Source organism: Sinocyclocheilus rhinocerous, unplaced genomic scaffold (assembly GCF_001515625.1).
Source record: "Sinocyclocheilus rhinocerous isolate Xijiao unplaced genomic scaffold, SAMN03320098_v1.1 scaffold2000, whole genome shotgun sequence".
In the NCBI taxonomy this organism is placed as follows: domain Eukaryota; kingdom Metazoa; phylum Chordata; class Actinopteri; order Cypriniformes; family Cyprinidae; genus Sinocyclocheilus; species Sinocyclocheilus rhinocerous.
The window spans coordinates 702,129-715,879 of NW_015630998.1; the positions used below are offsets into that span (position 1 = coordinate 702,129).

General features: G+C 37.2%; 1 protein-coding gene across 1 annotated transcript in view; it reads right to left on the reverse strand.

Annotated features, from left to right (window-relative positions):
• The window catches only part of LOC107741010 (phosphatidylinositol 3,4,5-trisphosphate-dependent Rac exchanger 2 protein-like), a 141,176-nt gene that overhangs the window by 61,049 nt on the left and 66,376 nt on the right, over positions 1–13,751 (reverse strand). Inside the window, exons 16-22 of the mRNA XM_016553587.1 lie at positions 12,675–12,817; positions 12,218–12,310; positions 8,763–8,911; positions 8,439–8,524; positions 3,265–3,401; positions 1,670–1,787; positions 617–801 (exon numbers count right to left, since the gene is read on the reverse strand). Of these exons, the coding sequence (XP_016409073.1) occupies positions 617–801; positions 1,670–1,787; positions 3,265–3,401; positions 8,439–8,524; positions 8,763–8,911; positions 12,218–12,310; positions 12,675–12,817 (911 nt within the window). The remainder of the gene's footprint in view (positions 1–616; positions 802–1,669; positions 1,788–3,264; positions 3,402–8,438; positions 8,525–8,762; positions 8,912–12,217; positions 12,311–12,674; positions 12,818–13,751) is intronic.

The following is a 13,751-nucleotide window of genomic DNA, read 5'->3' on the forward strand; positions in this document are numbered from 1 at the left end:
CTCTCTCTCTCTCTCTATATATATATATATATATATATATATATATATATAGAGAGAGAGAGAGAGAGAGAGAGAGGGTACAACAGGGCTGAAGGCACACCTTAAGAAAAAATTTGCTTTTCACTGCGCCTAAAATGTATAATTGTAAAAAAAATATATATGTTTGTATTGAACATTAATGAACATTAATAGTTGTACCCTATATTTTTGGAGGGGTCAAATAAAAATATTTCCAGAGTCAGTAAAATTCAAGCAAAAAAAAAACCCCAGGAAAAATACTTTTGTAAGAGCAATAGTTCCACCTGAGTCATTTATGTCTCTTCCCTTCCTTAGTCTCTACACAGCGACAAGCTCTGTGATTTAAAGTGTTTATCCTTTTATTCCACAGCAGGGGGTCGTAAAGACCACTTCATTTGTCACACACACTTGGTTTAATATACTCTGCTGTCAGCTTCTATCAGTGGTTGTGTGTTACGCGTGAACTGTGAAGAGGCCCTTACAAATGTACAAGACAGTCCCTGTCGCCACCTCTGCTTCTGTATGAATTAATTCACTGGTGCTTTACAGCAGAGATGATGGCTGGTTTGTGTATGTGGGATGACTCATGTGATTCTACCTTGGCCGTGAGACTGAAAAAGCCTTTTGGTTCCACCATTTTCTCCAAGACGTGACACTTCATCCCAGCCGTGCTGTCATACTCATACATGACACCGTACTCCAGATACACGTTATCCACCGTCAGGCTGACGTGATCTTTTTTTCCATCTATTATGGCGATTGTGTTGAACTTGTCCATGACTTCTGTTGAACACACACACAAGTTTGTGTCAGTGTTACTAGTTTGAGCAGATCAAAAGAGACAAAAGAAGCACATACATAATCCAAAGCCAATATTTTGATGGCTAAAGCTCATCTAGAGACCACCAGTCTACTTCCTGCTTATTAACAAAATACCAAATCACTGTACAAACATTATATCCATTTATATTTTATTAGGCCAGTTAAGGTGAAGAAAAGTGTTAATCTTGTCAATGAAATTACTGATGAAAATGCAGCAATGCAAAATGTTTTTTTTTTTAGTTCAATAACTATAATGAAGTCAAAAAACGCAAAAATGTGATGATATTATCATGATAATAGTTTGGTTTTTTTTAAATTAAAGAAAATAATTTTACTTTGTTGCAGTTTTTCCATCACATTTCCATCATTTCATTGTCAATGTGTATAATTAAATTGTTAAATTCAATCAAAGTAAATTAGATATATACAATCTTTCCATGTCCTGTGAATTCTAGTGAAGTGAGACTTGTAGAGTGAAATTAAATTAAATTAAATTAAATTAAATTAAATTAAATTAAATGCATATTTAAAATAACATAAATAAAATAAAATGGAATAAAAATTAAGAACTTGCTATCACAACATATTGACTACATTTACAAAAGCAAGTATAAAAATCAGTGCTGTCAATGTCAACCATGAGACATGAGTTGTTCCCATGTCCTGTGAATCCTGCATGAGGCTATCATGATGTGTGACTTGTAGAGTTAGTCTCAGAGGACAAAGAAGAAGAAAAAGAGTAAATATCAAGGCTAGAGTGGGAGGTTGAAAAAGTGTGTACTTGTGTATACAGTAAAATATGTATTTGCACTTGTGTGTGTAACAGCACCTTCAACTTTACACTCAAACACATCTCCGTTCTCCCCTGCGGCGGGCTTCTGATTGGTTCTCTGGTGGTCTTCCTGTGCACTCTCACTGTTGTTGTACACCCATTTAATGGAGTCTTGCTGCAACAAGAAACAACGAAACATATTCAGACAGACTTGTTTTCAAAACATGGTTTGCGAGTTGATAACACACTCCCATCAGACACTAAAATCAAAAAGCTAAAACCTTATTTTTTTCTACTAGATAGCACTAGACGCTTTTCCACTGTCGGGCCAGTGCTTTAAATGGGCCGGGCGGGGCTAATAGCACCGAGGCCAAAATCACGCTGCGTTTCACTAAAACAAGCCCTTTACACGCCTCTCAGGAACAACAATCATAATCCACGATCATAAACAACGATCATTGTATGGTGATCATAATCCACATCGGAAAAACAAATTATTTCAAACACTCGCTGCTGTCTGAAAGTGAGTTTTGAACTAAAATAATTTTAAAAGCCTTTAATGCTGGTGTTATAGCTGTTAACTTTATGAAATGACCCGCGGCGCTGACGCTCTCCAGATGCGGAGAAACTCCGCCTTTGTTCATAACCACTCCTCTGGCCCCAGCTGGCCCGCTTTGGGCCAAGGTTTTCGTCGGGCCAAAAATACCGGAGGGAAGCCAAGGAAGCACCGACGAGGCACTATCAAGCCCCGGAAGTGACAGTGGAAACGCAACTGGCCCTGGAACGCACTAGCACGCCCGCTTTTGGCACGACAGTGGAAATGGCTAATGAGGTTAAATGTAGAGCAAATGGATAACTTTCATTTAAAGGGATAGTTCACCCAAAAATGAAAATTCTGTCATTAATTACTCACCCTCATGTCGTTCCAAACCCGTAAGACCTTTGTTCATCTTCAGAACACAAATTAAGATATTTTTGATGAAATCTGAGAGCTTTCTGACCCTGCATAGACAGCAACAGAACTACCACGTTCAAGGCCCAGAAAGGTAGTAAGGACATCGATAAAATAGTCCATGTTCTGTTTCTTCTTAGCAGTATACTGCTGCTTAGGTATTTCAAACATCCTTTTACCCCTAAGTGCCGACCGATAAAGAACTTCGCTATGAGTATATCAGGGCCTTTATATGCTTAACAGACTAAAGCACATCCACCTCAGCTCTGTTTCTGTCAATATCTCCCCTACATTTCCCTCCTCTGGATGGTGGACTGCAAATCCCTGCTCAGCAGGAGGGTGGGCACCCCCTCATTCTTTTTCCATGTCTGATGGAAACCAGAGTCCAGCCAGCATGCCAACCACATCGTCCTACTTCAGTCTGTGCCAAGCCTGTCCTTTATTACCCTCCAACACAGGCCTGCCTGGCCCATTCCTTAACCCATATCCCTCACACCCCCAGCCAGCTTCCTGGCCTTCTTCCCTGCCCTGTTCCGCAAAAGAAGCCATAACTGCTATTATTGCTGGGTAATGACCCGGACCGGATCACAAAGGGTTCTGTTATGTGCTTTGTAGTTTTTTATATATACAAATGTACTACTTAGAAAGATCAGGAATAGTGCATTTCCATGGAGGGGCTGAGAGATGCTCGCAGTCTTACCTGTGTGGGACGCCGGTACTTCCTGCAGGCTGTGACGTGGGCGATGACACTGGCGTGGCTTTCTTTGCTCACATTGATGCCATTCACTTTAATGATGCATTGACCCGGGTGAAGGCCTGCGACTGCTGCAACGGTGCCTTTTGGGAAACAGGAAGAGAGATAAGATATATTTGGCCAAATTCTAAGATAGTATTGCATATAATAGCAGAATGCAAAATGATGGACAATGCAAGCAAAATTAAGTACTCAAAAGCATTCAGTATTGAAAAGTTTAGATAAAAACAATTCAGTGTGCAGTATTGTAAACAAGTACAATTTTACTCAATATTTTTATGTTCTATGTATTGTTATCCCTTACGAAAATTAACCATGGTTATAGTAAAAGTGTTGTAACCATGGTATTTTGGCGTATTGGTTAACATTTGTATAACTACAGTTTTAATACAAATACCATGGTTAAATTATGGTTATAGTAGCAAAACCATGGTTAATTTGTGGTTACCATGGTTTAACTACCCTGCTGAAAAAAAAGGTCATCAGACTGGTTTTAGAGAGGTTTTGACCACTTCTTTAGCTGGTCAGGCTGGGAGACCAGCTAAAACCAGCTACTTCCAGCTTAAACCAGCTAAGACCAGTCAACCAGCTTAGGCTTTTTAGCTGATTTTTTTTCAGCAGGGTATAGTAACCATATTTTTTTGTTTTTATTTGTAGTAAAACCATGGTTACTTTTCGTAATTAATGCCAACGAGAGTATTGTGCCATTAGCTTAGCAACATGCTAACATCAAACTATTCTCTTCTGGCTAGAGGGCTATGTGTACTATTTTACTTAATATTTGTGTGTGCTATGCATTGTATTTTAACTGAAGTATCATGCCATTAGCAACATGCTAATGTCAAACACTATTGATTCACCTGTGCAAAACGCTATTTGTGTACTATTTTACTCAATATTTGTATGTGCATATTATGCTAAAAAGAGCATTGCGCCATTAGCAACATGATAACATCAAAATGATTCTCCTCTGCAGGGGGCCGTTTATGTACTATATTCTTAAGCTAACTAAAGTGTTATTCTGTTAGCAACATTTTGGTGCCAAACTCCTCTGTAGAGTGTTATTTGTGTACTGTTTTACACAATAAGTTACAGCATGCAAACTTAATTGATTCTCCTGTGAGGAGTGCTATTTGTGTGGAGTTTAGAGCTGTGTCCCAGTGTAGAGTGTCTCAAATCGGTCACTTTTAAGATTGTATGCTGGCTAGGGTGCAGCCTTAAGCCCCGTTCACACTACAAGCGACACGCAACAGCAAAGCGACACAATCCCATTCATTTCAATGGAGAGCTGGCGATTTCCGGCGACACGAGCGATAGCAAGCGACAGCGATCGTTGTTGACCGGATGGGGCGTGTCCAGCGACGCGACAAAGTTCAGAATCCTTCAACTTTATGCAAATGAAGAGCGACTTTCGGGAGCGACAGCCAATAGGAAAGAAGACGGTAGAGCTCATGTGATCATTCTCCTCTCAGCGCTGTAGATAAACATAGATTATATTTAGTCTTTTGCCTCCAAAATGTTTGTACTTAGCGGCAAGAAACCTGATTCGCTGTCAAGGCAACCAGTATTGAGAACGCCCACTAGCAACCTCATCGACAGCCCATGGCGACATGCAGCGACAAAAGTCGCTGCTAGTGTGAACGGGGCTTTAGAAGGTATCTGCCTATGTAGTTGGTAGACAGAGGCGGTTCACTATTGAAACAGAGCTTTCTGAGCTCAACAGATGTTTTTGTGCATACACAATGAGGAAGGGAGAAACATAAATCAACACAAATCTCCTAAACACACAATCTCATAAGCATTTTTACAAGCAGACCCATAAATAGCTACTTAGATGTATAAGCAGAGCATAAAAAATGGTCCAGATTTTCTCTGTAGTAACAATTCTTTCATAGTTCATGTCTGAATGGCAGTGTGCAAAGTGAATGACAGTTGGTGAAACAGTTTGACCCTAATGTTAGGATCCATCTAGCACAGACAGATCCACTTGGCATGGGCGCCACTTTCTGCATTACAGCAGGTGATACTAAACTGTAAAATAACGGTTAGTTTTCAGAAAAGTGAAACATCAGTAAAATCAGGACCTGTTTATCTGTAAATGATGTGTGGATCCTATAAAAGATGTCTGAAGACTAGGCCAACATTTGAAGTTTCACTGCAGAGACTAAATATTCATAGTTTGCTTGCATAATCTCCTAAATAAGGCCTTATACTGAATATATTTTTCTCTATTAAAAGTGCACGCCTCTGAAAAATGTTCCTGTTTCTCTAATCATACTTTATGGTCTGAAGTCTTTACACTGCATTTCTTTTCTTTTTTTCCTGAGCAAACGCTCTCTCACTTCTACAGCCAGCGAAACTCAGGCAAAAGCAATTTTTGAGAACAAGCAAGCACATTAGGCAAGGTAATAATTATCATAACTCCCCACTGAGCTTATGAACAGCAATCACCTGAAGGAGCAGCTGACCTTCTAAATCTGGGCAGAGAAACTCAAATTCATGTTTCTGTACTACCCTGCTGAAAAGACTAGTTTAGGCTAGCATAAATGTCCATACTGTACCTTCCACAATTTATTCTAGTTAGTTTGGTTCAGGTATAGGCCAACATTTGAAGTTTCACTGCACAGACTAAATATTCATAGTTTGCTTGCATAATCTCCTAAATAAGGCCTTATACTGAATATATTTTTCTTTATTAAAAGTGCACGCCTCTGAAAAATGTTCCTGTTTCTCTAATCATACTTTATGGTCTGAAGTCTTTACACTGCATTTCTTTTCTTTTTTTCCTGAGCAAACGCTCTCTCACTTCTATAGCCAGCGAAACTCAGGCAAAAGCGATTTTTAAGAACAAGCAAGCACATTAGGCAAGGTAATAATTATCATAACTCCCCACTGAGCTTATGAACAGCAATCACCTGAAGGAGCAGCTGACCTTCTAAATCTGGGCAGAGAAACTCAAATTCATGTTTCTGTACTACCCTGCTGAAAAGACTAGTTTAGGCTAGCATAAATGTCCATACTGTACCTTCCACAATTTATTCTAGTTAGAGCTGGTTTAGGCACAAGCAAAACCTAGCTAAAAGCATGTTGACATGTCAGCATAGATCTATCATGACAACTCTCCGAATATTTTAGCATGGTAATAGATATGACAATGTTAATGTATTTGTTCTTGGCAGAATAGGTCTGCTACGCTGCTGAATTGCTGTTGCTGTTGGTTATTGCTGTTGTTGTAGATTATTGCTGCTGCTGCTGCTGCAAAGCACATTAGGCAAGGTAATAATTATCATAACTCCCCACTGAGCTTATGAACAGCAATCACCTGAAGGAGCAGCTGACCTTCTAAATCTGGGCAGAGAAACTCAAATTCATGTTTCTGTACTACCCTGCTGAAAAGACTAGTTTAGGCTAGCATAAATGTCCATACTGTACCTTCCACAATTTATTCTAGTTAGAGCTGGTTTAGGCACAAGCAAAACCTAGCTAAAAGCATGTTGACATGTCAGCATAGATCTATCATGACAACTCTCCGAATATTTTAGCATGGTAATAGATATGACAATGTTAATGTATTTGTTCTTGGCAGAATAGGTCTGCTACGCTGCTGAATTGCTGTTGCTGTTGGTTATTGCTGTTGTTGTAGATTATTGCTGCTGCTGCTGCTGCAAAGCAATTACAGGAACTTGCTACTGCCAATTCATATGCTGATATGGAGCTGTGAGTATTTAAGACATACTGCTGAACAAATAGCATATAAAATAACCCGTAGCAGATCTATACAGGTGGAGCTGGGGAAGGTAGAGGGTTTCAGAGGAACTCTGAATGTGTGCTGTGAAATGCTCTAGTGAATGCTAACCAACCATTTAAATGTAAAGCAGCAAGCTCATTGGCTGCATATGCAACATGAATTAATCAGTTTGTGCCAAGTAGTTTAACGCTGTGCATATCATCAGCCTGTGCTATCTAGACTTTCATGACAGAACTGAATTTTTAGCCATCAAAATAGTGTACGCCTTTCTAGTGAAGCTGGTTGACTACTGATGTCTTACTGATTAAGCTAGTTAGAAGTTGTGGTCAACCGATATGTTTTGATGTCTGATGCTTATATCTTAGAGAGCAGGTTGACCGATGGCCAATATTAAGACGATATATATGATACGACACTGTTTAATTTAAAAGTAGTAAATAACAAATGTATAATTTCTGCAGCTACATTTTTCTATATGTTTTAGATAATTTTTCCTCAACGTTTTTTTATAATTAATTTTATGAATTATGCATTTATGAATGAATTTAAATAAATCAATTGCACTTGATAAAAAACAAATTAGTAAAACAAACAGTTTTAGACTTAGGAACTTCGTGATTTTCTTATCATGTAATCTTATCATAGTATTTTTCACAAATACAGATGTTGAAAACACAAATAAAAAGGAAGTAAACTCTTTTACCAACAGTGTAATCAGTAATCTAGTAAGTTTGTGTGCACTAGGAATCATATTTTTCAAAGAAAGACCAGGTTCTCAGCAATGTCAAAATAAAAGTCCCAACATCTGATGCTTATCAGCCAAACTGAAAAACTTAGTGGTAATTGAAAAATACCAATATATCAGTCTTGGCAACATATTTTTGCAATCTTGTTAACTTCCACAAGAATCAGCCAGACTTCAAACCCTTCAGGCAAACGGACTCTCCCCAATAAAATGATCAAATTAATTGGATTCATACAGAATTTGAATTTGTAAATGACATATTTTGGATGCAAGTAGCTTCTGTTTGTTGTAAAGTGGGGACTGTTCTTCTTCCATCTCTTATTCTCTTCAGGGATGACAGAGCAAGCTGGATTGTTTTTCTTTTTTCATTCATCTCTCACCATGTTTGATGAGAATGCACTGCAGACACAGCAGGAAGCGAGAGCTGTGCAGCTTGTTCTCTCTATATATAGATATATATGTGTGTGTGATGCTCTTCTCAATCTGGCTCAAGTCAAGTCATGTACCTACAGCTCCAGCTGTGATCCAGCTGAGGTTCAAAAACACAGTAAGATATAAAGGGCACTAGTAACTTCCTTTAGTCCAGCCTAGTTTTCCTCTCTTCCCTTCTCTCTGTTTTGCTCTTACCTCTGCCAACCGCATGCACCACAGATGGCCCGAACCCCCGGATCTGAAAGCCCAATCCGTCAGCAGAGTCTGGGATCTTCACATTCCTGTGGAGCAGATAGACACACAGACATCAATTTGGTCGCCAAACACACCACATATCCCGGCCGTTGCTCCAAGCGTGTTGTGTATTCTGAGTTGCAGTTAAATATCAAGCTGATATTCATCAATAAAAGGATGTTTATCTGGCAGGGTTCTTGATTTAATTGATATCGGGCTTTATAGATAGTCTGTATGGTGTTATAAAGTCTTTAGATCACAGGAGATGAGAAGTTTTCTACTCACTCTCTGGGTTTGGTGCTGACCAGTACTCTGAGGGGACCTTTGCTGTGGAAGCACTGCTTTAGGAAGTTTTCCACTTCCTGGAAAGGTCTCAAGAAGACCAGGTCCCCATTAATAGCAAAGATCTTTTTCCCCACTTCCAGACCAGCCATCTGCACAAGAGACACCCAGGAATATCAAATAACCTCTCAACTTAGATATACAGTTGCTCCAAAATGATGTGGACACTTAAAAATGTGAGAATGACATTAGACAGCAAAACATAAAACAGTTATTTATTTTAAAAAAAAAAGCTATGACAAACACGTTCAAAGTAAATCATTTCACAAAAAAAGGTTTGAAATTTAATTTGTAATTAATTAATTAATTTATTTATTTTATGAAGGAACACTTATTTAACACTTTATTAATATTAATATGATAAATTCATACTTTTATTCAACACATTAAACTAATCAGTGACAGTAAATTCTTTTACATTGTTTCATAATACATGCTGTTCTTCTGAATGCTCTATTCATCAAAGAATCCTGAAGAAAAAAAGTATCACAGTTTCCACAAAAACATTAAGCAGTGCAACTGTTTTCATCATTGATAATAATAAAAATGCTTTGAGCATCAAAATTGAGCATCAAATCAGCATATTTGAATGATTTCTGAAGGATCATGTGACACTGAAGACTGGAGTAATGGCCACTGAAAAATCAGCTTTGTCATATAGCTTTGTCATCTATTTGAATATATTCAAATAGAAAAGTGTTATTTCACAATATCACTGATTATTTACTGTATTTTTGATCAAATAAATGCAGCCTTGGTGATCAATAAATCAATAACTCTTACCAACCTCAAACTTAGCTATAGTATAAAAATAGTATAGATAGTATAAAAAAAATTGTAAAGATAGTTTAAAAAAATACTTAAAAATCACCATTTCTTTTCGTTTCGTTTGTCACATTGGATGAAGTTGATGTGATGAACGACACCTTTGTTCATTTTGCTGTGCATACTTGAGGGGAAATAACTATTTTGAGGTTAATGTATATATCTCGTACAGTATGTATGTGCATGAATGGATGGCTGAAAGCATAGATAAATTTCATTTTCACAGGTGCAGGGTTCAATCCTTTCATCTACATGTGCAACTTCCTGCTCTGAGCTCTCAAGTGGATGTAATTCATTCACTCTGTGCTTCACTGAATGGATTGGACACGTCTCTTGACAGCTATAAATATAACCATTCTTCTCTTACAATAAAATGCACAGTCCTCCGTTTCCGGCTCATGTTTTTCCTCTACATTGAGAAAAACGCTTGGGCAGCTTCTCCTTTTTCTGTTGTCTTCTCTTTCCCTTTTTCATTCACTTTTCTCTTTTTATTATAGCTCTTTACCTTATCCTCTCTATCTCGGCCACTGTCTTTTTTCAGTTACAAGCACGAAAGTCCATTTTGCTATTTTTACAAGACAGCTCTGCATCTATGTAAGTGCACAGCTGGATTTTATTGCCTTTTTGTGACACTGAAGACTGGAGTAATGGCCACTGAAAAATCAGCTTTGTCATATAGCTTTGTCATCTATTTGAATATATTCAAATAGAAAAGTGTTATTTCACAATATCACTGATTATTTACTGTATTTTTGATCAAATAAATGCAGCCTTGGTGATCAATAAATCAATAACTCTTACCAACCTCAAACTTAGCTATAGTATAAAAATAGTATAGATAGTATAAAAAAAATTGTAAAGATAGTTTAAAAAAATACTTAAAAATCACCATTTCTTTTCGTTTCGTTTGTCACATTGGATGAAGTTGATGTGATGAACGACACCTTTGTTCATTTTGCTGTGCATACTTGAGGGGAAATAACTATTTTGAGGTTAATGTATATATCTCGTACAGTATGTATGTGCATGAATGGATGGCTGAAAGCATAGATAAATTTCATTTTCACAGGTGCAGGGTTCAATCCTTTCATCTACATGTGCAACTTCCTGCTCTGAGCTCTCAAGTGGATGTAATTCATTCACTCTGTGCTTCACTGAATGGATTGGACACGTCTCTTGACAGCTATAAATATAACCATTCTTCTCTTACAATAAAATGCACAGTCCTCCGTTTCCGGCTCATGTTTTTCCTCTACATTGAGAAAAACGCTTGGGCAGCTTCTCCTTTTTCTGTTGTCTTCTCTTTCCCTTTTTCATTCACTTTTCTCTTTTTATTATAGCTCTTTACCTTATCCTCTCTATCTCGGCCACTGTCTTTTTTCAGTTACAAGCACGAAAGTCCATTTTGCTATTTTTACAAGACAGCTCTGCATCTATGTAAGTGCACAGCTGGATTTTATTGCCTTTTTTCACTCTGCTCTTCATTGGAAACAGATCCACATGCAATGCAGCGTGGAGCCCCGTACTGTGACGCACAAGTTACTTCAGGTCTGGGTAGCATTACTCTCTCTACGTCAGAACCGAGCCAGTTCACTTGACCACATTTACCAGGGTTTGATCTAACAGATCGAACATATTAAAGCACTAAAAGGGAACCTCAAGACTGGCGTGATTTGAGGTCTATTTGTGTTATAAGCCCACAACCGCAAACATCAAAATGTGCATTACCACAATAGAGAGTGTTAATTGTTAATTATCAAGGTTTAGGGATTCAATTGATCTTTAAATGCCTAATTGGTCTGATCGAGCACAAGCAAACTAAAAGATGAGCTTGACAACAGGTGTGTAAATTCTTATTAAAACCCCTCACCCTTTTCTAATTTTGCTATGGTAGGAAATACCTTGGAAAAGCCAATTTATTAAAATGAACAAAATTCAAATAACCATGAAATCTACACTAGTGAAAAATAAATATACTAAAATGTATTTGAAATATATTTTTTCATGCTAAGTATACTACGAATATATTTACATAATTATGTACTTAATAAAATTGTACTTTTGGTATACTAAACTGGAACAACTAATTTTGTACTTAATGCAATTTAATTGTGCAGAAGTAGTGCTGAAGTCCAAATAAAGATATATTGACGTATTTGATTGTGCTAAAGTGGAACTATTGCAAGTATACTTTAGGTACACTTTAAATATTTTGCATTTAAAAACCCATATTATTCAAAGATCACATAATCCTCATCAATAGTGACATTAAAACACATTTTAGGCTTAATATTAAGAAATGTGCATTGTGCACAAGTAGTACTCCAAATAAAGTTTAATTATAATTTTTATATCAGTCAGTTTTTTTTGTTTGTTTTTTGTTTTTTTACAAAAGTGTTACTTTTACTTTTGAATGATAAAAAATATTGAACAAGAACTCAAGTCACCACTTGATATCCAAAGTAAAATCTGGGTCTTGAAGCAAAACTAGCTGAGAACCAGAGTGACCTTATGACTCAAATAAAATAGTATTTCTGTTTTCTAAATCACCTACACAAAGGTATCACACACACCTCAGCAGGGGAACCTTTCTCCACTGATTTGACGATGGGCACTCTGTTTCGGTCTTCTAGCGTGAAACCATAGCCTCCTTCACTTGGCTTTATCTGAAATCAGAGTACACATTTCACAGTTATCATGACTTAGTAGCTTTGGCTTTGTCATACAGTGACATTTTATTACAATTCATATTTTGGAGCTGCTCCTAGAATGTGAACTTCAGTCTCTCATGAGCCAAAACTGTCAAACCAGTTGACTGCATGTTTAAGTGTAATGAGAGGCTGGTTTAGAAACAGTCAAGCATAATTACTGGTGATGACTCTAGAGTCAGAGCTGGCCCGAGTTCAGACCCCCCGTACGTGCCGAAGCAGAAAAGCCACATGCGAGTGGATGAAAACCACATGGGCTCACGGTAATGTGCGCTATTGTAAGTGGCATTAGCTGTAGGCGATTACAGACGACATCTCTCACCAGCAGCGACTTGGCGATGACATTCTCCACTATTTTTAGATCGTGCTTTATGGGCTTGTGTTTGGTGTTGGAACCCTCCATCTCCTCGTCGGCAAAGAAACGAAACAGAAGAGGCTCGTCCTTAAATTCGCTTTTTTCCAAAACTGTAAAAAAACAAATAATATCTGATGTTCATGCGCTAGTGATGTAGGCAAGTCAAATATTGCATAGTTGACATAAAATACTTTTGGAAAATTAAAAGTCCTATGGTGTCACATGCTAAACTGTCTAAAATTAAATGAAAACAATATATATATATATATAGACACACACACACACACTGTACTGTATATACTGTGTGTGTGTGTGTGTGTGTATATATATATATATATATATATTCATAATTGTCACACTGTAAAAGAGAAGAGAAAACACTCACATGAAAAATATTGACTTTTACTGTTCAGCATATAACATTAAATATTAAAATAAACCAATATTAAAATAATTCATTTCATTTGGCTTAATTCTAATAACATGTTTGTTTACTTTTGCAGCATAAAAATGTTGGGTCACCACTTGATGACCACACACTTACACATACACACAACACGAGTTAAATTACCAAATAAAAAAATTTAAAATAATAATAATAATACAATTTCTATTATTATTACTGTAAATTATTATATTATATTATATATTACATTATAGGCTATTATATTTACCTTAACTCTTGATTTTTTTTTTTTCAAGAACATGTTATTTGACAACTATTCAACTTCATTTGACTTCGGTATCTGTTTTTCAGTAACACACAGCAAAAAGCAACTTTATAGCAACTACTTTGTTGTTGTTTTGGCTGCTGCTTGTCATGCAGCAGATGAGGATCAAATTGATGTGAAAATTGAATTTGTGTGCCACACAGAAGAGGGAAACACATAATGTACTGGAATGACAAGAACCGTACAGAGAGTTTCAGAGGGGAAGCCTTTTCTATGGAAAGTGGGTCCCGTGAAAAGGAACAGGCCAGGATTTCAATCTGTCACCCGGGCAACATGGGCTCTAAACAATCCCTTCACTTTTGTAGCAAAAATA